Source organism: Heloderma suspectum, chromosome W (genome assembly GCF_057233095.1).
Source record: "Heloderma suspectum isolate Gila_16-S chromosome W, 16-S_ref, whole genome shotgun sequence".
Lineage (NCBI taxonomy): Eukaryota > Metazoa > Chordata > Lepidosauria > Squamata > Helodermatidae > Heloderma > Heloderma suspectum.
Window position 1 is genome coordinate 63,717,190 of NC_139475.1, and position 24,843 is coordinate 63,742,032.

Here is a 24,843-nt window from a genome sequence, read left to right on the forward strand (position 1 = left end):
CACATAGTACTGTAAGAGCTGCGCATGCCTGGAATGAGCAGACAGTAACCCTCAGATAAGGTTGCTAAGCAAACCGCTGGCAACCCATCAAAAGTAACACACTGGCTGAGGAATGCAAGCTAAGTGATAAAACTGTAGCGCGGGGGTTGCCCAGGGTCGACTCTGCTTTGAGCGTGAGCTCCTTTGTCGAACTGTTTGCAAACAATAAAATCGAGTTGGACCCAGCCTGAAGTTGACTCTCCTCTTTGGGGCAAATTGGACTAGCCTCCAGGGGGCGAAACTAGCATTTTGTGCAACACTAGTACTTCCCGGGATTTGGAAGCTATGCTTCTATTAATGCAGCCCAAAAGAGCATTGGCCTTTTTTGCAGACACATCACATTGTTGGCTCATATTCAGCTTGTGATCGACAACAATTCCAAGATCCTTCTCGCTTGTAGTGTTGTTGAGCGACGTATCCCCCATCTTGTAACTGTGCATTTGGTTTCTTTTTCCTTGGTGCAGAACTTGGCATTTATCCCTATAAAATGTCATTCTGTTGTTTTCTGCCCAGCGCTCCAGTCTATCCAGATCACTTTGAATTTTGTTTCTGTCTTCCAAAGGATTAGCTATCCCGCCCAATTGTGTGTCATCTGCAGATTTGATCAGCGTTCCCTGCACCTCCTCCTCCATGTCATTAATAAAAATGTTGAAGAGCACTGGGCCCAGGACTGAGCCCTGCGGTACCCCACTCGTTCCTTCTCCCCAGTTTGAGAAGGTCCCATTGATAAGCACTCTTTGAGTCCGATTCTGTAGCCAACTGTGGATCCACCGGATCGTTGTTTCATCTAGCCCACCTTGAGCTAGCTTGCTCATCAGGATATCATGGGGCACTTTGTCGAAAGCTTTGCTGAAGTCGAGGTATATGATGTCGACAGCATTCCCACGGTCCACAAGGGAGGTTACTTGATCCAAAAATGAGATCAGATTCGTCTGGCAGGACTTGTTCTTGACAAATCCATGTTGGCTTCGAGTCACCACTGCACTGTTTTCAAGGTGCTTCCAGATGGATTGCTTGATCATCTGCTCCAGAATTTTCCCAGGGAAAAGAGAACACGTGTGCTCATTATGAAGGGGCCACCTCATTAGTAAGGTAAGCCCAAGAAACCCATCTCCGACCCTTGAGAATTTCCCCAAAATTTATTCAGTATTGAATGTCTGAGAGTTCTTCTGCCAGTTCCTTTATTACTCTAGGATGCAGTTCATCTGGCCTTGGAGATTTGAACTCATTCAAAGTAATTTGGTGTTCCTTGACCGTACGTCTGTCGATCTCAAGCTGCAATCCTGCCCCTTCAGCCTGTACTTCGCCTTTGCCAGGGGGGTCATAGACCCTCTTTTGGGAGAAGACTGAGCCAAAGTAGGAATTGAGCACCTCTGCCTTTTCTTTGTCATCTGTTATCGTTTTGCCATCCTTATTTAATAGCTGAACCACCATTTCTTTCCTCTGCCTTTGACTATGCACGTAGCTGAAGAAAGCCTTTTTGTTGTTTTTAGCATCCCTCGCTAACCTCAGCTCGTTCTCAGCTATAGCCTTCCTGACACCATCCCTGCAATTCTGTGCTACCTGCCTGTACTCTTCCTTTGTTGCTTGGCCTTCCTTCCACTTCCTATATGTGTGCTTTTTTGCTTTCAGGTCATCCCTAAGCTTTTTGTGACGCCACATTGGCTTCTTCTGTTGTCTCCCACCTTTTCTTCCTGTTGGAATTGTTTGTAATTGTGCCTTGAGAATTCCCTTTTTTAAAAGCTCCCACCCATCTTGGACTCCTTTTCTTGTTAGCGTCGCTTGCCATGGGACCTTACTGATCATTGTTCTAAGTTTATTAAAATCTGCTTTCCTAAAATCCAGGGTACGCGTTTGACTACACTCGGCTTTTGCTTCCCTTAGAACCAAGAACTCAAGTACAACATGGTTGCTTTCCCCCAGAGTTCCTGTAACTGCTTCTTTATCCACTAAGTCATCTGTGTTGGTTAGGATCAAGTCAAGGATAGCCAATCCTCTAGTTCCTTCCTCTACTTTCTGTAGGAGTAAGTTATCCGCCACACAAGTCAGGAATTTCCTGGAGGGGGCCATTTGCATCATGTCCTGCGATTTTGTTGTTGTTGATTGCGCAAAACTGTTTTATGTTTTGGCATGGTAATGGTTTTATATGGTATTTTTAGGATCTCAGAGCACAACCCTATGCATGTTTTGACAGAAAAAAGTCTTTGTCGAAACATGCATAGAATTATTATCATTTATTTATTATTTATTACATTTCTATATTGCCCCATAGCCGAAGCTCTCTGGGTGCTTTACAAAAGTACAAAGATTGCACCCTAATCTTTGTAAACCATCCAGAGAGCTTTGGCTTTTGGATGGTTTAGAAATGCAATGAATGAACGAACAAGCAAAAATATGTCCCCTGCTTCCTTGGCTTTTTTGCTCGACACCTAGCCCAAAGAGGTCTTTGCGACTTTTCGGCTGCTCCAAATTAAAGAGGTGCCATGCTGCTGAAGATCTTTGGTGGGAAGCGCGAAAGGGACTTTGGATCTCTGCTTCCACGCTGGCCAGGCTAGCAACGAGTGACCCGAGGGACGTGCGCCTGTGTTTGGGAAGGTTCGTGACACTGTCCCTAGAGGGGTGTAAGTGTTCTTGGCGCATAGTGGAGGTTCAGCCAGTAACTCAGCAGCCCATGGTGGCGTGGCCACAAAAAACCAGTCCCCGTTCTGTCCGCCATGAGCCCAGAAGAGCGTGCAGGAAACTGCCTAATACCAGGTCAGACCACTTGTCCATCTTTCTCTCATGTGGGATGGGCAGCTTCTTTTCAGAAGCCCCCTCATGCAACACAACATGTGCATCGTCGAAACCAGGGTTGTCGAACCCCTTTCAGGCTGAGGGCCGGACGCCATTTTGGAGACGCTTCCAGGGGTGGGAAGGGCCAAAAATGCAAAGAAATACCCCGTGTTCTAGGTTAAAGCCCTTCCTGCCAGGACCTTGGGAGAGACATTTAAAAATCACATAAGACACATTTTAAAGGAATTGCACTGGCTGCCAATACGCTTCTGGTAGGAATTCAAGGTTTTGGTGATGACATTTAAAGTCTTAAGCGGTTTGGGACCTCGATATTTGAGGGGGCGCCTCTCCCTATATATGCCTGCCCAAGGACTGAGATCTGTTGGAGGGGCCCTTCTCTGCGTCCCACCAGTGCAAGACATACACTACGGTGGGAAGTGGGAGAGGGCCTTCTCTGCTGTGGTCCCCTGGCTGTGGAATGCCCTCCCCTTGGAGGCTTGATTGGTGCAGACATTGATCTCATTTCAGTGCCAAGTAAAAACATGGCTTTTTACCATAGCCTTTGAGGGCTAAATGCATTCCCTAAAGTAGCACAGTTTTAAATTTTAATTGGTATTAGCTTGTTTAATGGTTTAATATGTTTTTAGCTGTTTAAATGATTATTGCTTTATACTGCTTAAATTGATTTTATCTTGTAAACTATTTACCTGCTTCTTGGAATGTAACACATGGTCAACGCAAATGGATTTTTTGCACCCTTTTGGTTGCTAAAAGACTGATACTACGATACTGGAAGGATAAAAGCTCACCGCCTATAACGCAACAGACCGAAGACTTAACAGTAGCAACATCTGAAAGAGTGGTATACAGGCGTAACTTGCAGATGGACTTATATGCAGATATTTGGTCTGCTTTCACTGAAGTTTATATGTAACCTATTTCTCCCCCCCCACTCTTTTTTTTCCTTTCTCAAATATTGTAATATTAGAAACTGAGGAGTTTTGAACTTGTCATATTTTTATTTTGTGCTTTTTTTTTAGGTTTTGTTATGTTTTCAGTTTGTTTTGTAAAAATCTACAATAAAAGATTGGAAAAAATAAATAAATTTTATCTGTATGCTTTTTTAATCTGATTTTATCTGTATGCTGCCCTGAGATCTTAATGATATAGGGTGGGATACCAATGTTTTAAATAAATGAATAAAATTTAAGCCTTTTAGAATGGGAAAAAACGGCACAAAGGAAGCATGCTTGTCGAAAGAGCCATTTGTTTCTCTCTCCTCTGTAAATGCCAGCACCTCACAAGTCATTCAAAGCTACGGGCCTCCTGGCGCCACACCCACCTGCAATGTCTTGCGTGGGGCCCGTGTTCGAGACGTCCTTCTTCTGTTCACAGTTTGCCTCCTCCCGGGACTGCTGCTGTTGCTCTTCCTTCCTTTCCCTCTCCCGGTGCTGCTTCTTGAGCTTCCTCCGGGACTTTGAGTGCATGCCACAATTGTGTTTGCTCGCTGGGACAGAGCCCGCCCCTGCCAACCTCTCGGCCGGCTCCGCCATCTCAAAGTCTTTGCCGTTGTGGCCAAGGTCATTGCTGACATCAGAGAGCGGGTCGTGAGGCCTCAGCAAGTCCAAGGTTGGGAAGACGGAGCCGGAGCTGACCAGATCGGCGGGCGCTGCTGGAGCGGCCAAAGAGGCCTCCTTGCCGCTGGCAGAGTTCAGTTTGCCATTGAGAACGGCCTGAGTCCTTTGGGCGAAGTGAGAAATCCGGGACTTTTTGTTGGCTGGTGGGTCCATGAATTCCAGCGGCTGGGGTCGCTTCTGGGGGAATGAGGAGAAATTCAACACAGCGTTAAAAGAGAAGCATCTTCGCTTGGGAAGCCTGAAACACAGAGGCTTTAAATCTATCGCCACTGGGGGGCTGTGCTTCCTACCAGATGGGAAACCGTTTTCATAGGGATGTACAAAAGGCACTTACCTTTCGCGGATTATGTTGATGGTGGGGGGGGGAGGCGCTCCGTCCCTCCCCCCAGAATCCTGGACGGGGAGGGAGGCGCTCCGTTCCTCCCCCCCCCCCCGGAATCCTGGCCGGCCGGCCGTGCTCCGCAGGGATTCTGCGGAGCCGCCAGCCAGCGCTGCCAGCAGCTGGACATCCGGCCGCTGGCTAGCAAGGATGCAAATGGCGGCGGCCGTAGCCGCCGCCGTTTGCGTCCCTGCAGTCAGCTGTGATAGGCTACGTAAACGTTTACGTAGCCTATCACGGCTGACTTTAAAAAAAAAACACGTGCATATACAAATGGCGGTGGCCACGGCCGCCGCCATTTGCGTTCCTTATTTTGGCACGTCTTAGTCTACGTCAAGATTTACGTAGGCTAAAACAGTGAATGAAAAAGGGACGCAAATAGCACCCGCTACGCTATTTGCATTCCCCTTATTTTCGCCATCTTAGTCTACGTAAATCTTGACATAGACTAAGACGTGCCAAAATAAGGAACGCAAATGGCAGCGGCCGTGGCCACCGCCATTTGCATCCGCGCATTGTTGTTGTTGTTGTTTTTTAAGTCAGCCGTGATAGGCTACATAAACATTTACGTAGCCTATCACGTTTTTGTTTTTGTTTTTACTGGAAATGGTGGTGGCGGCAGCCGGTCAGAAGACCGGCCGCCACCGCCGAACCGCCGCCAGAGACGCCACCGCCAGGAAGATCCACCCCAGGTAAGTCTCGTCCCGGGGGGGGGGGGGGGGGGGATGTCAGAGAATTCCGCCACCGATTTTGGGGGGTTGAATGCGCTGGCATCCAGCCTCCTCGAGATCCGTGGCGGAATTCTCTGACATCCCTACGTTTTCACCCCAATTTCTCCACGCATCCACAGACATTTATATTATTTACATTGCTACTCTGCGGCGTATCAGGCTCCCCCAACCCAGGTGCCCTTCAACTCCCATTGATTCCAGCCAGTAAAACACATCTGCACCCAGGTCAGGAAAGGCCGGTTTTATCGCCTTATCCCAAAGCCTAGGAAACCCTCTGGCCCGCCTGGAAGTAGGAATGCCGACTGGCCTTGCGCCCCTGCCACGGCTCTCTGCACCCCCCGCAAGGAGCTGTCACTTACCTGGGGAGGGGAGGAAGTTATGTTTGTGTTGTCCCTTGGTGGACTGTGATCAGGGTTCTCAGGGGGGCAGCTGGTGTTCTGCGGAGGGCAGAGTTTCCTGCAGGGGAACAAAGCAGGAGCGGGGTGTTCAGACATGGCTCGTAAGGCTACGCAAAGCATTGCTCTGCTGGGCTACTTTCTGGTACAAATGAATGGCAGAGAAGTCAAAACACTAACGGGTGCAGCGTGGCAAGCAAATATGAGATGATTTTTTAAGATTGGGTAAAAACCATCTAGAATGGTCCCCCCACTTATGTCCTGGCTTCAAGCCCTTCCTGCCAGTAACTCAGCCTTAGTGGAAGGATTTCAACCTTTTAGAAGGGGAATGTGCAAAAGCGAGGAAACTACCAAACAGTTGGCAATCCAGGGAAAGGGGGAGGGACTGGTCATCTGGGGAAGCTGGACTGGGAACCTGCTTCCGGTTCAGCACTCCTGCATTAACACGAATTTGCAAAACAAACACAAGAACGAATGGTATGAAAACAACGACAAACAGCTTTTGCTGGAGAGCACAGAGGGGATATTCAAGAAAACAGCGTTTAGGTCTGGGTTCTGTTCTGGTTCTACCCAAAACCAAAAACATTGGATTTGGGGGCTTGACTTCCGTTAGTCCAATTAACTGACCTGAGGATCTGAAGAGGCGACTCACGGAAGCCCCAACAGGTTGCAGGTTTGGACAACCAACCTGCGGATTCAAGACAGATCAAAGGGAGGACTGCTTCACACAGCACAGAGTTAAACTATGGAACTCACTTCCGCAGGATGTAGTGATGGCCACCCATTTGGATGGCTTTAAAAGGGGGCTGGACAAATTCCTGGAGGAGAAGGCGATCAATGGCTGCTAGTCCTGATGGCTATGGGCTACCTCCAGGACCAGAGGCAGTGAGCCTATGGACACCAGCTTCTGGGGAACATGGGCAGGAGGGTGCTGTTGCGCTCACGCCCTGCTTGTGGGTTCCTCATTGACAGCTGGTTGGACAGAATGCTGGACTAGATGGACCCTGGGTCTGATCCAGCAGGGCTCTTCTGATCTTCTTATCTCTTGGATAAGGCTGAGCCAAAAAGAAGCGAGAGAAGCTTTTTTGGGGCGAGGGCTTTCATCAACTACGAAAAGCGACCTCTTTTAGTGCTTTTGGGGGGGTGTGGGGCTGTTAACTGGAGCAAAGGTGTTGGCACATTCAGAGCAAAGACAGGAATTGCCCCGACTCAGAATGGGCTTTGTGACAGTGATGTCAGGTGACTCAAGGAAGGAGAAAGCCGGGGGCGGGGGGAGAAAGCAGTGGGAAAGCAACATCAGAGAAAAGAAGAACCCGCTGCTGCCAATGGCTTTGAACAGCAGCCAAAGGAGGTAGACATTTAAGGCTTTTATGGGGGGGGGGGGTTCCAGCCCCTACCAACAGCCCCCTCTTTCACCCCCAAAATATCTGCAGGCAAATATTCAGCACATCCCATCCTTTCAAGCGGGCATAGATGATGACCCGGCTGGACGGAATGCAGATTTAGAAGAATTTCACTGCAGTTTGGAGTCTGAAAAATGCTTTCTAAATTAAAGGTGCCCAGTTCTGACACAGAACCTGCCTGCCGCCCCTGCTGAAGAAGTGGTGGTGGGGAGATGGGAAACTTGAACTGGACACCTGAACCCCCTGCTTCCCTGCCCCATTAAGCAAGAGGCGTCTCAGCTTCCCCCTTTTGTGTTTCTACTGCAGGGTTGTTGCTCTTTGGTGAAGGCAGACAAGAACCTGCTTCTCTCTTTCCTTTCCTCCCTCTCCTCTTTGAGCAGTTTCCGCCATCTGTAAAGCCTGCTTCGCTCAGAGAGGAGACGCTGCTGGTTTAACGAGAACCTGAAATGCCAGGAATTTCCTTTGGCAAACCAAGAGGGTCTGGAATGTATTAAGAGCCAGGCTGCAATTAAACGGAAAATTACAGACTACAAACGGCCTGCACAAAATTGTGCCACTGGGGTGGGGGCGGTATATTGACTCAAGTACTCCTCCTCCAGAGGACAAGGTGGCATTTGGGTGAGCAGCAGCCTAAAAATAGATGTTGGGAAGGATACGGCCTACTGGGCAAACAAAGCCAAGGCAACCAGGCCCGGAGGGCTCCGACTAGGGCCAGGCACTCTCCGTGTCAAAAAATAATAATTCTGCACCCAGGTAATCCACATTCGGCACTTAGAAAAGCAGAGTTGTTCTGTTTGTTTGTCCATAGGAGAGAGATGGCTGTCTGATTCCGGCCCCCCCTCCACTTGCTGGAAATCTTACCTTACCACCTCCCTGGCCTCTTGAGATTTCAAGCAGGCACTGCCCACAGAATTACAAGCTTCCTCTTCACAAATAATGAGGACTAGAAACGTGGCTTTTCAAAAATCAAAGGAAAAGAAATGGAAGCTGCAAATCTTGAGCCCGATGCCATCTTCTGCTGGGGGGGCGGGGGGAGCAGCTATGTTTGCATGGGTCCAAACGCAAGGAGGGTTTGCTGCCGAGATCCCCTCTGCAGCAATATCTGGACTGGTTCATTTGTAACATTGTTTTCTCCTAACCTTCCTCCACGGGCTTGAGGGTAGCGTACGCCAAGGGCAGAAAGAAGATCTCCGGATGTTTTTGGACTTCTCACTCCCAGCATTCTTAGCCCTTGGCCACGCTGGCAGGGGCTTCTGGGAGTTAGAGGTCCCAAACATCTGGAGATCTACCTTTTGCCCAGTCCCTGGGGTGCATGGTTGCCCCCTCCTCACAAAAAAAACATGGAGCTTTGTGGCTGAGTGAGGGATTTGAACCTAGGACTCGAAAAATACTAAAGATGAAAGCACAGAGGCTGCTTTAAAAGTGCACCAACTGAATGGCCCCAATCCTAAGAGAGAGACACTATAACTACTACCGGAAAAGGATCCTCTTCAGCAGCTGCTGGTCTTCTTCTGAGTAGCCAGGCCAGTCCTTCTGCAGCTCTTTGTGAAGATAATTTTTCAGGGTGCACGTGCTGTCTTTGGCGTTCATGTTTGCAACCTGCAGGACAAGGAGGAGAGGAAAGTTGATTTTACACATTCGGCATGGGAAGCTTGAGAGAGACCAGGTAACCCTGCAGCCCTGTCACTGCTAATGAAGCAGTTCATTTCACAGGGGCTGCACGAGCCCCACACCTCCCTGGCTTTTGCATGCTACGCCCTCCTTCCCAGGCAAGATTTGGCAAACTAGAAAAGGCTATGCTTATGCATTTTGAAAAGGTTCTAGTCCTCCTGGATGTGGAGCAAAACCCCTGTCAGCCTGGGGAAGGCTCCTCTTCTCTGTTACTTGCCAGGGAAGAGAGGCCAACATTTTAAAAACCTGAACAACAGAATTGCAATTGGGGTTGTGGTGGGGGAACAGCTCTGTACATTATACTGGCCCAAGGATTATCGTTTCTTGAGGCACAGAGTACATACCCATCCATGCAAGGGCTCAGAAACCGAAGAGGAATGGGGATATACACCCCTATGTATCGCCCTGCCTGACTCACTCTGACGCCACCCTTCCCATCAGCATTTCAAAATCTCTCATTAGGCCCCCCTAACCCAGCACACTGTTTCCAACTGCCATCAGCAAGATAGCCAAAAAAGCACGGGGGTGACAGTGTTGAGCTTTTGGAGGCAGACCACCTCTGCCAACAGAGGCTCCGCTGAGATCAAGGGTGGGGGACCTCCAGCCTGCAGGGGCTAAGCTGGCCTTCAGAGGGTTCCCCATCTGGCCTGTGGAGTCTTCATGGCTTCCTCCAGGCCACCATTACAGATATTGCGGCTGATGGCCATGAAGGATCCTCCACGAAGGTTACTTCGTCTCTTTGCCTCTTGCATGTGGAACAACAGCAAAAGGGGGCGTGGGTGTTTCTGGGACAATGCGGCGGGCCCAGAATCACCTGCTGCAGGAGACTGTCCAGGGCATCCTTATCCTGCGGCAAAAGGCCATCCTTCTGCAGACGCAGGAGCAGCTCCGGCTTCTTGTAAGGCTTGAGGGCCAGCAAGTGCATCACCCGGTCCCTGAAAGGCCGGCCAGAGACAGCGCTGTTGCTCTTCTTCATGACGCTGGGGATCTTGATGGGCGTCGGGTGTATCCGTGAGGGGACGGCGTCGGAAACCCCCGGCGTGGGCTTGTGCACTTTGACTGTCTTGCCTGGGGGGGCGGGAGAAAACAGAAGCCTGGTCAACAGGATCCAGTTGCGCCTTAAAAAGGAAGACTTTCCGATCGTTCAGTTCATGTTCCCCTGGGGGTTCTTTCCCCTTCTGCCCCCCGAGGGAATTGCTCTCTCACAGTCAGTTTCCCTGTCTCCGCATCCTCCTTCTAAAGTCTCCTAGGCTACCTTCTTCCTCCAGCTCCAGTTTTATGATTTTGTACATAGGAAATTTCTTAAGGCATTGCCAACCTCCCCCCTCCCCACCCCATTATCGCTCTTCCTCTGCCCTTAGCAGCCTGTATTTTGCGAGCCAGGACAGTGGGTAATCTTTAAGGAAAAGTCCCCATCATTCTAGTACCCTGGTTCACAAAACAAACTCCCTGAGCACAGCAGACATCAAAAGAGTCCCCCTTTATTCTCTTTGGCTTGGGATATGTATATTAGTGTTCCAACCTTTTTCGCTCGTCGTTCTTCCTTTCCTTCTCCCCACTAACTCCAAAAATGTTTTCCCTTTTTCGCTCTCCGTTCTTCCTTTCCTTCTCTCCACTAACTCCAAGAAGGTTTCCCCTTTTTCACTCCCCGTTCTCCCTTTCCTTCTCCCGACAAACTCCAAGAAGGTTTTCCCGTGTCTCCATAGGTCTAGCTGAGGTCCTCATTGCCTTCTCGATTAGACCTCGTGGGTGTCTGTCCAATCCCTTGTGCCCTCCTACCTCCTCCTCATTTATCAAAAAAATTTATTCTGCTTTACCATGCCAAATACTACTCGAGGCGGCTAATAAAGTAGAAAATAAAACATAAAATTGTAACTACAATATATAAGTAGAATTAAAAACATATCAAGAAATACAAAAGCACCCTCCAGTTAAAACCTACTTCAGCATGGGCCAAAAATCCAAAAGCCTGTCTGAATACAAACTTATTTGCCTGCCGGTGGAAGGACAACGAAGATGGTGCTACCTGGGCTTCCCGTTGCAGGGAGCTCCTGAGCCTGGGTGCAGCCACTGAGAAGGCCCTGTCTCATGTTCCTGCCTGCTGTGCCTCTGATGGTGGCAGGACAGAAAGGAAGCCCTCTCCTGAGAATCTGAAAACCCAGGCGGGCTCCTAAGGGAGAAGGTGGTCTTTCAAACAGCCTGGTCCCAAGCTGAGTAGGGCTTTACAGGTCAGGAAAGGCTGCTCTAGGCTTAAGACCTTGTACACGTAAACAATACCCATCAGAACGAGGACAGGCGGTAACCATCTTTGATATTTGCAGATGCCCATGTGCTTCGAAGTTGTATTTCTGTGGCATGAGGAGTAATAGACAGACAGTGACAGTAGAGAGCTTATAGTTGCAAACACACTTAGGGTGTAATTCTATGCATGTTTAGACAGACAAAAGTCCTACAACTCCCAGCATGCCAAAGGCTGGCTGGGGCATGCTGGGAGTTGTAGGACTTTTGTCTGTCTAAACCCACATAGGATTGTGCCCTTATATTATAAGCTTGGGAGGATAAACACCCACCATCTATTGTCCAGTGGTTTGAGAATCTTCCTGCTTTCCCTACATTTGAACATATATCCTACCAGCATCAATCTCACCTGGATACCTATTCAGACACACGGACTGCTTATAGTAATACGTATATCTAAGATATGAATGTTGAATTTTTGTTCATGGCATTGTGAATTGACACCAGGGTGCTGCTGTTTGTTTGGGGTTTTTTGGTTATGTTGCAGATTAATAAGTTAGAATAAATAAATATATAAAATAATGGCTAATTGGGGAAAAAGCACACGAGCCCCCTGAAATCTCCCATTCAGGGTGAGGAGGGGGCTAACTGCCCCTCTCTACGCACTACATAAGGTACCACTGCCCCAGCCCCCAATTTCAGCACTGCAGCATCACAGAACCAGGGGGTGGGAGATTTCCCCGTAGTTTACCCTGCCCCCAAGATTCCCCAAGGCTCCCTGGGAAGAGCAATCCCATGGCCCCTAGACAGTGTCGTGGGGGGATAGGATAAGTCTGAGCTCCGAGCCCCTCCCCCTGCTGGCACAGAGAGAACTGTGCTGGCCACCTCTCCGAGCTTGCAAAAGCGACCTCGGAGAGGAGAAAGGGGACAGTTCTGTGGGCAGAAAGGGGACTGGGGAGGCTGGCTTATGAAGACTCCTCTGACCTCGCTAGCCTCCCTCCCTGCCTGCAGAGCCCCAGCTAGGCGGGCGAAAAAGCCCACCTAGCAAAACCGCCTCCGTGCTGCCCCCACTCCGCATAGGATGTCCGTCAGCCTTCGAGTTCAGAGGTAGACAGGCGTCCCGATGGGACTGCGCCCCATGTTCTTTTGTTGTGACATATACGGCTCCCCAATTCTGACCCAGGATGAGACAAAGGGCTAGAAGCAAAGTGACTTGTGTCGAAAAGCAGATATGGGGCAAGAGTTGTGTTGATCGTTTGCTGACATGAAGGGGCTTTCCTGTCCCTTCTGCATCTACCTTCCTTTTTGTTTTTAAAAACAATTCTCGCTAGATCGGAAAGCTTGCCTTTGGCTTTTCGCTTTAGCAACCTGGTGCCCTCCAGAAGTTTTGCACGACAAGTGCCAGGATTCCTGACCACTGGCTGTGGCTGATGGGAGCTGATGTCTGGTATGTGTGGAGGGCACCAGAGTTGGGAAGGCAAGCTTAGATTTTTGGAGGTACTTTATAAAAAAAAAAAGTGACACACTTATTTTTGCAGAAGAGGAATGACCAGAAGCCTGTCCTCTCCCCCCTCGCGCTGAACTTTCATTTCAATAAGCTCACTGCCTAGGGGGACCGGGGAGTAGGACAACCTCCTCCACCGCTAACTGATAAGGATTGCCCCAGCAAGTCGTGCGTTCTTCCCAGAACACAGGAAAACATGATACTTCCTTCCTGATGTGCTTGGCTGACTAAAAGAAAAGATGAGTCAGGGATAAACTCAGCCACCCGGAAAGCATAGCTGCGTGCAGACTCAGGCTCTCCAAGGAGTGGGGGGAGGCAGTGGCCAACGCCAGGGAGTCTCTCTGAGAGATCTGGGGCATGAGGCGTTTCCATCCTCAAAGGCGGCCTAGAAATCATTTCACATAGCAGCATCAGAGAGCAGGTTCAGAGGGATCATTTGGAGAACGTTGCAGGGTGGCTCCCTGCCGGGTTTCACTCCCCATGGGACTGCCTCACAGGACCCAGATCTCTGGACAATACACAGAGTGACTTCAGCGTCAATGTTTTAGGGCAGGGGGAGGCCACTTTGGGGGCCTTTGATAATTTGAGAAATTGTCCTGGGCACTGCCACAAAATGGCTGCCATGGGAGAAAAGGGCCTTGAAGGTCATCTAGTCTAATCCTCCTGCCCCTGGGAAAAAATCTGCTTCTACAGCATCTCTGATAGGGATTCCACACCTTCTTTTCTTCCTTTCTTTTTAAAAAGTAAGGGGATTTTTTAAAATGTTCACAATAGCTGCTATGGTTATCGTGAAAAATGTTTCAAAACCACAACATGTAGACCAGAATGGGCAATTGGTGGCCAACCTATGACTCCAATCAGCCCTAGCCAGCATAACCAATGGTAAAGGATGATGGGATTTGTAAGCCAAGATGTCTGGAAGGCCACAAGTGGCCCAGCCCTGAAGTAGGAGGTTAAAATGTGATGCGGCTGCAAAAAAGGCAAATGCAATTTTGGGCTGCATTAATAGAAGTATAGCTTCCAAGTCACGGGAAGTACCAGTTCTCCTCTACTCAGCACTGGTTAGGCCTCATCTGCCCAGTTCTTTCAGTCTCTCCTCATAGGGCTTTGTTTCCAGTCCCCTGATCATCTTCACTGCCCTCCTCTAAACCCTCTCCAGCTTGTCTGCATCCTTCCTTCTTAAAGTGTGGTGCCCAGAACTGGACACAGTACTCCAGATGAGGCCTAACCAGTGCTGAGTAGAGGGGAACTAGTACTTCCCGGGATTTGGAAGCTATGCTTCTATTACTGCATCCCCAAAATCGTATTTGCCTTTTTTGCAGCCACATCACATTTTTGGCTCATATTCACCCTCTCAAGTTGCCAAGCTCAGAAACATTCACCCAGCTTGCTACGAAGACGGAAAGGCAAAGTGCCCCTTACCCACGTAGCGGCCCCCCGGCTTGATGACGATAGCTCCCCGGCTGCGCGTCTCCTCTTCCACCAGGGCCATGCTCTGCTTTGCTTTCTGGTAGGATTCGTCAGTGGCACAGATGGTGATCTTGTGCTGGATGCTGCCAAGACAATCCAGCTGGATGTGCCCACTGCTGCGGGAAAAGAGTGGACTGTAAGCCCCTCGGGGCAGCAACCTGATTTCTTCTGCTTTGTGAAATGGGGGAAAAACCCTAGTGCCTCAAAAATTAGACCCTCCAAAAGGGCAAACTCAGGCGCTGGATAGTGTGAAGTATTCGCTATAGCTCAACGCGGTGGAAGGAAATCAAATTTACTGGTGATTTCGACTCAAACTATCTGTTTAAAATACTGACAGGTTCCCACCTCCTATCTACTAAAATTTGGCACAGGCTAGAAGTGGTTGCCTTGATGCCGAGATTCACTGATTTCCATTCATGCAGACAACAGTTTAAAATAGAACAGCATGCTTTTATTCAAAAAAGGTAACAGGAACACACAGCTTTCCTACTTAATACAGAAATAGAATAAGAATAGAATTAGCTGACTAAATTCATCAGCGGAGGATCGGTTTTCCTTTAAAGACCCTTTGTAAGGGGTGTGGAAAAGATCCCAGGAAACCTGAACGAAGGTAAAACATGGCACCTGGGGTGAGGCTGTGTTTTATACCCTTGTAATATGCTAGTTTCCACACCTATTTCCATACCTGGTAACTTTTATGTTTTAAGCTTGCTGATTGGTGATGATAAGGTGTCCTGGCTCATTCTAAGCCCCTTACTCTAAAATCTACGCACCTCCCATCTACTAACATCATTGCTGACTTCTTTGTTAATTCCAAAGAAAGTCAAAATGTCCCCCGGTGTCTCCTTAAGCATCCTGTCTTTGCATCCTGCCGTTGGTAACGGATCTAAAAAATGTGCATCAACCACAAACCTTTCCCTTAAACTTCTCTCTTTAGTGAAGTCAAATGACTTTGCTACCAGCAACTTCCTGAAACTCACTCTGGCTCAAGCTAGCCCCAATCTTTGATCAGGCCTATAGAACCAATCCTTGCCTCTCTTAGCTAGCTGTTCTATACCTATCTATACTCTCTTATTCTATCTATGCTGCTCTTGCATGTAAGCAAAACCTTATGACAGGTTTGTGAGGCCTTCTGCCTTAGATAAGCTCAGTTACAATGTCTTTTAAACTTCTCACAGCATTTCAGAATCTGACATGCGTTGACCTATAATACATAATTATAGTACATCATCCATGGAAGCTCACTGGGTGACTTTGGGCCGGTTGCAGACTCTCAGCCCAACTTACCTCACAGGGCTGTTGTTGTGAGGATAAAAGGGAGAGGAGGATTATGTAACCCGCTTTGAGATCCTTAGGGAGGAAAAAAGGCGGGGTATAAATAAACAAACAAATAAATAATTTGTACTACCCAGCACCAGAGTTTTGCTTTCTTTTGGTTTTCTCTTCTGCTTCACCCAACATGTTGATATTTATTTCTTTGTAGAATTTATAAACCGCCCTTCATCCACAAGGGGTCCCAGGGCGGTGTTGTTGTTCAGTCGTTAAGTCGCGTCCGACTCTTCGTGACCCCATGGACCAGAGCACGCCAGGCCTTCCTGTCCTCCGCTCTCTCCCGGAGCGTGCTCAAATTCATGTTCATTGCATCGGGGATGCTATCTAGCCATCTCATCCTCTGCCGTCCCCTTCTCCTTTTGCCTTCAATCTTTCCCAGCATCAGGGTCTTTTCCAGGGAGTTTTCTCATTAGGTGGCCAAAATATTTGAGCTTCAGCTTCAGTATCTGTCCTTCCATTGAGCAGTCAGGGTTGATTTCCTTTAGGATGGACTGATTTGACCTCCTTGCAGTCCAGGGGACGCGTAAGAGTCTTCTCTAGCACCACAGTTCAAAAGCATCAATTCTTCGGCGCTCAGACTTCCTTATAGTCGAGCTCTCACAGCCATACGTTGCTACTGGGAAAACCAGAGCTTTGATTAGACGGACCTTTGTCGGCAAGGTGATGTCTCTGCTTCATACTACGCTGTCTAGGTTTGCCATAGCTTTCCTCCCAAGGAGCAAGCGTCTTTTAATTTCACGGCTACAGTCACCGTCTGCGGTGATCTTGGAGCCCAAGAAAATAAATTCTATATGCCAGGAAGTGATGGGGCCAGATGCCATAATCTTAGGTTTTTTAATGTTGAGTTTCAAACCAGCTTTTGCACTCTCCTCTTTCACCCTCAACAAGAGGCTCTTGAGATCCTCTTCGCTTTCTGCCATTAGGGTGGTATCATCTGCGTATCTGAGGTTGTTGATAATTCTCCCAGCAATCTGAATTCCGACCTGTGAGTCATCCAACCCGGCATTTCTCATGATGTACTCTGCATATAAGTTAAATAAGCAGGGCGACAATATGCAGCCTTGGCGTACTCCTTTCCCAATTTTGAACCAATCGGTTGTTCCATGTCCGGTTCTTACTGTTGCTTCTTGACCCTCGTACAGGTTTCTCAGGAGACAGGTAAGGTGGTCTGGTACGCCCATCTCTTTCAGAATTTGCCACAGTTTGTTGTGATCCACACAATCAAAGGCTTTAGCGTAGTCAATGAAGCAGAAATAGACATTTTTCTGGAATTCTCTTGCTTTCTCCATGATCCAGCGAATGTTGGCGATTTGATCTCTAGTTCCTCTGCCTCTTCAGAACCCAGCTTGTACTTCCGGTAGTTCTCGGTTCACATGCTGCTGAAGCCTAGCTTGTAGGATTTTGAGCATCACCTTGCTGGCACGTGAAATGAGCGCAATTGTACGGTAGTTTGAACAGTCTTTGGCATTGCCCTTCTTTGGAATTGGAATGTAAACTGACCTTTTCCAGTCTTGTGGCCACTGTTGAGTGCTCCAAATTTGGTGGCATATTGAGTGCAGCACTTCAACAGCATCATCTTTTAGGATCTTAAATAGCTCATCTGGAATACTGTCATCTCCGCTAGCTTTGTTGTTACTAACGCTTCCTAAGGCCCACTTGACTTCACTCTCGAGGATGTCCGGCTCAAGTTGAGTGACCGCACTATCATGGCTATCAGGGACATTCAGATCTTTCCTGGATAGTTCTTCTGTGTATTCTTTCCACCTCTTCTTAATCTCATCTGCTTCTGTTAGGTCCCTGCCTTCTTTGTCCTTTATCATGCCCATCTTTGCACAAAACGTTCCCTTGAGATCTCCGGTTTTCTTGAAGAGATCTCTAGTCTTTCCCATTCTGTTGTTTTCCTCGATTTCTTTGCATTGTTCATTTAAGAAGGCCTTCTTGTCTCTCCTTGCTATTCTCTGGAACTCTGCATTCAGTTGGGTATATCTTCCCCTTTCTCCCTTGCTTTTCGCTGCCCTTCTTTCCTCAGCTACTTGTAAAGCCTCATCAGACAGCCACTTGGCTTTCTTGCATTTCTTTTTCTTTGGGATGGATTGAGTTGCTGCCTCCTGAACAATGTTACGGACCTCCGTCCATAGTTCCTCAGGCACTCTGTCTATCAGGTCTAATCCCTGAAATCTATTCATCACCTCCACTGTATATTCACAAGGGATATGATTTAGTTCATACCTGAATGGTTTAGTGGTTTTCCCTACATTCTTCAATTTAAGCTGAAATTTTGCAAGAAGCAGCTCATGATCTGAGCCACAGTCAGCTCCAGGTCTTGTTTTTACTGACTGTATGGAGCTTCTCCATCTTTGGCTGCAAAGGACATAATCAATCTGATTTCGATATTGACCATCCGGTGATGTCCATGTGTAGAGTCGCCTCTTGTGCTGTTGGAAAAGAGTGTTGGCTATGATCAGCGTGTTCTCTTGGCAGAACTCTATTAGCCTTTGTCCTGCTTCATTTTGTACACCAAGGCCATGCTTGCCTGTTATCCCGGTGATTTCTTGACTTCCTACTTTAGCATTCCAATCCCCTATGATGAAAAGGACATCTTTTTTTGGTGTTAGTTTTAGATGGCATTGTAGGTCTTCATAGAACCAGTGTACACAGCATTAAACAAACAAATGAACGAATAAACCCAATATAAAAACGATACAGAATGATACGTTAAAAGACAAATTAAAACAGCAACCCTTCAACTGAGAAGCTGAACAAAAACACAAGGGTCAATTCAGTTTAAAAATAAATAGTTAAATCCTATACACGTTAACATGAGAGTAAGTGCCATTGAATTCTATGCGGTTTACTTCTGAGTAGGCTTGTTTGGCACTGCACTGTAAAAGGTCAAATTTTTAAAATACTCGGACAAAAGGTAACATTTGGGGATCAACTGGATCTCTTTTGGGAGGGCATTCTGAAATCAGGGTGCTACCACAGGAATAAAGCTAAACAATACTTTTTAAAAAGAGTTGCAGGATCAGGCGCAGATGCATTCTGCTCATCTGGAAGAATCTGCGGCAACCCCCCGTTCTTCTCGGAGCTGAAGAGCACCACTCACCTGGACACATACTGCTGGATGCAGTCAAAACTCCCCTGGGGGCTGTCTTTGCCGATATGGGAGAGATAAAATGAGAACACTCGGGCTCCTGTCAGGCAGTCCGGTCTGGGGATCGAGATGTGCTGTCGAAAAAGAAAAGCGGCGAAGTTAAACAGCGAGGGAGACAAGCAGAACATCCTCAAGAATCCATAGCCAATTATCGCAGGAGTTTTAGATGAATCAAATTATTAAATTGGCATTCCTTTGCCTAGGAGGAAAAAGAAAGAGTTCTACAGGAAAATGTACAGAATCATAGGGTTGGAAGGGTCCTCGGAGTTCATCTGGCCTGTTCAACATAGGCTCTGTGCTGCAGGGTGTGGTTACAGCTCAGTCTCTGCATAAACACCTGAGGCAAAGAAGGGCCTACCCCCTCCAGAGGCATGCCTGTGCATCCTTCAAAGAGGCACGCTACGTATGCCAGGTCGCGGCAGTCATCCATCTAGCCCACATATGGCAATCTGTGTAGCAGATGCAGCTCTCAGACACTCTTGGTGTGGTCCACATCGTCCCCAGAAGCCCACCCACTATAAGCCATGGGTAAACAGAGATCTTGGTCAGGATCACTGGGCCGTGGGGGGAGGTTAACACCTCTTTCTCCCCACATCCGTGATCCCAATCAAGACTGCTGCTTCTCCACTGCTAAGAGCATCAGGATCACCGGGGGGGGGGGGGGTCTTTAATCTCACCCTTCCAATGACTGCTTTTGCTCTGGTTCCACTCACAAGCCCCACTCACTCGTGCGCCCGCCAAAGGGCTCTGCCAGAGCCAATGCAGCTCCCACCTCAAAAAGGTTGCCCACTCCTTTCCTAGCCCAATGAACGACTGGGTTTGCGCAACACGCTAACCCACACTCAGTGGTTGAGTGTGGTTTGTCGAACCGTGGGTTAGCAGGTTGTCTGAACCCAGGGCATTTTCCGCAGTGTGGCTTATTTTTCTCGAACAGGCCACCCTGAGAACCCATGGCTAACTGTTGGGTTGTTAGGGTGGCTAACAAGTCACACTGCAGGGTTAACAAGCCACCCTGTGGAAAAATGTCCCTGGTTCAGACATCACGCTAACTCATGGTTCAACCAACAACCCATGGTTCAACAACAAACCACATACAACCGCTGAGTGGGGGTTAGCATGTTGTGTGAACAGCCCCAGTGTCTACGTTGACTGGTAGCTCTTCCCAGGGCATTCCATCAGTTGCTACCTGAACTCCTTGGACATGCTCTGGGGCTTGAACTTGGGACCTTCTGTGTGCAAAGTGGAGGCTTTGCCCCCGAGCCTAGGAGAGCTATTCTAAGATGAGGCATGCCTCTTGCATGGGAGAGAATGCCTCTCCCAAGATGGTACTTGCATTAAAAAAACAGTAATTTTGTTTTTAAGCACGACAATCTGAAGTTTAATCTAACCTGTTAAAAATGACCAAACGCTGAAGTTTGGGAAACAAGTAGTGAGAAATGGGGGGTGGGGGGAGGCAGAAAGACTGATGACGTGCGCTGCAACTCACTGGAGACCAGGGGAGGCGGGGGGAACCCCCCAGGGAGGTTGAACACAGTTTCGGTATGTGTCCATGTTTAAATATCTGAATTGTAGTCATTCTTTTACAACCTGTCTGCATTTATTGATGGGGCTTTTAACTTGCCTCCCCCCTCCAACAAGGAATGTTCAAAATAGCTTACAATGTTTGAAAAGAAATCCCGAAAAAATAAATACAGCCAAATCATAATCAGCCAGTAGATGACAGCAGAGTAAATCAAAACTATGAGAGGGAGACAAGAAAAGAGGGGATCAGGGGAAAAGGAAAGAAATCAAACAAAAGGCAAACTAAACGCTTAGAATCATAGAATAGTAGGGTTGGAAGGGGCCTATAAGACCATCGAGTCCAACCCCCTGCTCAATGCAGGAATCTAAGGAGAAAAATCTTTAACTGGCAACAAAGACCAAAGGAGAAGGGGAACGGTGGATCTCTTGGGGGAAGGAGTTCTGGGGCTGTCACAGAGTAGGCCCTTTGCATTGTTCCCACCAACTATTTAAATGCTTCCCTATGAAAAGAACAATCAAAGACACCCCGCATGTAGAAAAATAGCCTGTCAGGGAAAAACCCTGAGAAGCTGGTTTTCTCCATGCAAGGAGGCATTAACCCAAACAAAGCCCTTGACTCCACACAGGGCCTACAAGCAAACAAGGCCACCTGGGCACAGAGCGGCGGTTCCTGATGGAAACACACACCCCCGCCCGATTTATGATACTTTTGGTACTTTTGCAGAATTCCTTTGACAGCCTCACAAAGAGAGGCGGGGGAAAGGGCCACGCCACGCCACTTCCAGTCCCTTATTAACATTTATGTTAAGAGGCCAGGCTTGTTTTGGTGGTGGAGCGGATCTCACCAGCGGTTCCTGGGAATGATTTACGGCAGACGCTTGAGGGACTCTGGGCTGCTCAGCAGAGGCGGCAGGCACTCTCTGAGGGCAGGGAGATGCTGCTGCTGTTTATTTCTCTGGCTGCCACCTGCCCTTAAAAATAGAACGGCTGCAGCTGCGACTTTTGCTCTCTTACCAGCAATTGCTCGAAATGATACAGAAATGAGAAAATGCCTGGTTTCTACTAAGCAGCACCAGGAATAGAATCATAGAATAGTAGGGCTGGAAGGGGCCTACAAGGCCATCGAGTCCAACCCCCTGCTCAATGCAGGAATCCAAGTCAGAGCATCCCTGACAGATGGCTGTCCAGCCTCATCTTGAAGGCCTCCAGTGTGGGAGAGCCCACCGTCTCCCTCGGTAATTGGTTCCATTGTTGTATTGCTCTAACAGGCAGGAAGTTTCTCCTGATGTTCAGCCGGAATCTGGCTTCCTGTCACTTGAGCCCATTATTCCATGTCCTGCACTCGGGGATGATGGAGAAGAGATCCTGGCCTTCCTCTCTGGGACAACCTTTCAAGGACTTGAAGAGCGCTATCCTATTTCTCCTCAGTCTTCTGTTCTGGGCTAAACATGCCCAGTTCTTTCAGTCTCTCTTCGTAGGGCTTTGTTTCCAGTCCCCTGATCATCTTGGCTGCCCTCCTCTGAACCCTCTCCAGCTTGTCTGCATCCTGCTTAAAGTGTGGTGCCCAGAACTGGCCTAACCAGTGCTGAGTAGAGGGGGACTAGTGCTTCCCGGGATTTGGAAGCTAGGCTTCTATTAATGCAGCCCAAAATGCCATTTGCCTTTTTTGCAGCCACATCACATTGTTGGCTCATATTCAGCTTGTGATCGACAACAATTCCAAGATCCTTCTCACTTGTAGTGTTGTTGAGCCACATATCCCCCATCTTGTAACTGTGCATTTGGTTTCTCTTTCCTTGGTGCAGAACTTGGCATTTACCCCTATTAAATTTCATTCTGTTGTTCTCTGCCCAGTGTAGTAAAAATGTAACCTAAAAGCCATTGTATGTGTCTTAAGCAGCACATAGTACTGTAAGAGCTGCGCATGCCTGGAATGAGCAGACAGTAACCCTAAGATAAGGTTGCTAAGCAAACCGCTGGCAACCAATCAAAAGTAACACACTGGCTGAGGAATGCAAGCTAAGTGATAAAACTGTAGCGCGGAGGTTGCCCAGGGTCGACTCTGCTTTGAGCGTGAGCTCCTTTGTCGAACTGTTTGCAAACAATAAAATTGAGTTGGACCCAGCCTGAAGTTGACTCTCCTCTTTGGGGCAAATTGGACTAGCCTCCAGGGGGCGAAACTAGCATTTTGTGCAACAAACTGGCGAGCAGCCAGGAGTCCCTTGGACCACCCTGGGGTCAAACGACAGAACCGGCAAAGGTGCCTGTGGGGCGCGCCAGACCGCCTTTGAGGTCTGCCACGGCTCCAGAGAACGGGGGTCGGGACACCCAGGAGGTTAAAGGCGTGGACTCCATTGATTGAGTCAACCAGGCTGAATGGGTCTGAAGAGACGGCACTAGGGTGCTGGGCGGAGTAAGTACTTGATTTCCCTTCTGTCTTTCTGTTTGAGTTGCCTTCGGAGCGTCTGAGGTTTGTCAGACTCCGTGTAAACGTCTGAGGTTTGTCAGGCTCCGTGTGTGGTTTCAAATAGAGGTAGGCACAATGGGGGCGGGTAGCTCCCGTTTAGAAAGCTCTGCCACTCCCTTGGGATGCATGCTAAAGAACTTTAGCAAAGTCAAGCGCCTGAGGATTGTCAGACTCCGTGTACTAAGATGTCGAAAGGCAAGCTGGTTACACTCTGTCAATTGGACTGGCCAGCATTTGGAATTAGTTGGCCAGACATAGGATCCTTTGGTGTAAATCTTGTAAATGCCGTATATAAAAATGTGGTGAATAATGGGCAATGGGATCAATTCGCCTATATTGATGGGTGGTTGAATTGGTGCGGAAAGAATCCCCCTTAGTTACAGAAGTGTAAATGTGCAAATGTGTTACTGGCAAAGGACCGCAGGGGCAAGAGACCCCGGGTGGTGTCTGAATCAAGTAGTAAGAGATAAATTTGCCTCAGGGAAGGTGAGATTATCAGCATTTGGATGAGTGCCAACCAAAATCCACTGAAGGTGAGAAAAGGTTGAATATAAAGTTCAGTATTGTAAAGTCATGATGGTATGCTCCGAGGTGAAGCCCAAAGCCCCTGTTCCCCCCGATTCAAGCCCCACGGAAGGAGCTTGAAGACTGGGAGACCCTGCCCAAGGTGCCCTGAGCTCCCCCCGGTCTGATTCGGCCTGTTAGGTTGGGAGGAGAGGTTGTTGGGGGAGGGAGGGAGGGAGGGGGCCCGCCAGAGACAGTTTGTCTGCCACCGTATCCAAGTTTGTTAGAAGAAGCAAAAGCAGTTGAAAAAGTTGCAACTTCTGAAGAAAGAGATTTGTTTGACGACTTAAAGACTGTGGCAAAATCAAGAAACAAAGACAGAGCAAGTTCTTAAAATATCAGGGTCTGTGTGAGCTTCTCTCTGTCAGCCTGCTCAGAGCAGAGCCAAGGGGGACTTGCCTAACCCCCCTTCGCCGCGGCTGGTTTAGCCTTAGCAAGCAGAGAGGCTGGAGGTGTCTGTGAGGACCTGACAAAAGAGTGAGATTTGCAAAAAAAACAAACAAACAAGAAAAGCATCACAGCTGGAAAGCTGAGCAGCACTGCTCTGTTCTTACCTGTGGAGGAATCTAGAAGAGGTGTAAGGTTACACCTTCCCCATTCGAACTGATGAAGAGACACAGAGCTTTTGTTAAAACATCCCTTCTTTATGGCCCAAAGCGTTCTTTGTTAGAGGCACTCTGCACATGGACTGGAACTTTAGACAGTTAAAGACTTGCCGTAAAAAGTACTGTGAGGCTTGTCATAGCCTTCAACTCCCGTTGTTGTAGATTGTGTGTTTGTTTGTGATCAGCTCAGTGTACAGTTTAATTTGTGATTTCAACACTCAGATAAAAAGCTGCATTTGACTGAAAGAACTGGGTATATTTAGCCTTGAGAAGAGAAGACTGAGAGGAGATCTGATAGCACTCTTCAAGTACTTAAAAGGTTGTCCCAGAGAGGAAGGCCAGGATCTCTTCTCAATAATCCCAGAGTGCAGGACACGGAATAATGGGCTCAAGTGACAGGAAGCTGGATTCCAGCTGAACATCAGGAGAAACGTCCTAACTGTTAGAGCAATACGACAATGGAACCAATTACCTGGGGAGGTGGTGGGCTCTCCCACCCTGGAGGCATTCAAGACGAGGCTGGACAGCCATCTGTCAGGGATGCTCTGATTTGGATTCCTGCAGTAAGCAAGGGGTTGGACTCGATGGCCTTGTAAGCCCCTTCCAACCCTACTATTCTATGATTCTATGATTTCCAAGGCTTTGATTTCATTTACCCTAATGAAGCATACAGATACAAATTTCTAGAGATTCATAGACTACAAAGGAAACAGCCTTCAAAAAGTTCAAAGAGAAACTACGAAAGTTAGTTTCCCTTTAAAAAGGGGGGCAGCAAATTCTCTTAACTTAAGAGGTGAGAGAGAGAGAGTCCCCCACTCTCCCGTGATACTTCTAAGCCCAGCTGTGTTTCTGAAGCCTAAGAAAGTTCCTGCCCCATGTGTTCCAGCTCTTTCTCAAAATCTGAACTGTTCTGACGTTCCATTTGCTCAGAGGCAAACCTGACACTCTGCCAAAACTCATG

General features: G+C 48.2%; 1 protein-coding gene across 3 annotated transcripts in view; it reads right to left on the reverse strand.

Moving 5' to 3' along the window:
- LOC146334083 (RNA polymerase II elongation factor ELL-like) overlaps window positions 1–24,843 on the reverse strand; it is a 66,307-nt gene that overhangs the window by 16,063 nt on the left and 25,401 nt on the right. For 2 of the 3 annotated variants that reach the window (XM_084825021.1, XM_084825019.1), the window contains exons 3-8: window positions 18,678–18,799; window positions 14,192–14,355; window positions 9,842–10,095; window positions 8,831–8,955; window positions 5,918–6,014; window positions 4,154–4,625 (exon numbers count right to left, since the gene is read on the reverse strand). In XM_084825021.1, coding sequence (XP_084681147.1) covers window positions 4,154–4,625; window positions 5,918–6,014; window positions 8,831–8,955; window positions 9,842–10,095; window positions 14,192–14,355; window positions 18,678–18,799 — 1,234 coding nt within the window. The remainder of the gene's footprint in view (window positions 1–4,153; window positions 4,626–5,917; window positions 6,015–8,830; window positions 8,956–9,841; window positions 10,096–14,191; window positions 14,356–18,677; window positions 18,800–24,843) is intronic. The other variant, XM_084825020.1, reaches the window with a different exon arrangement.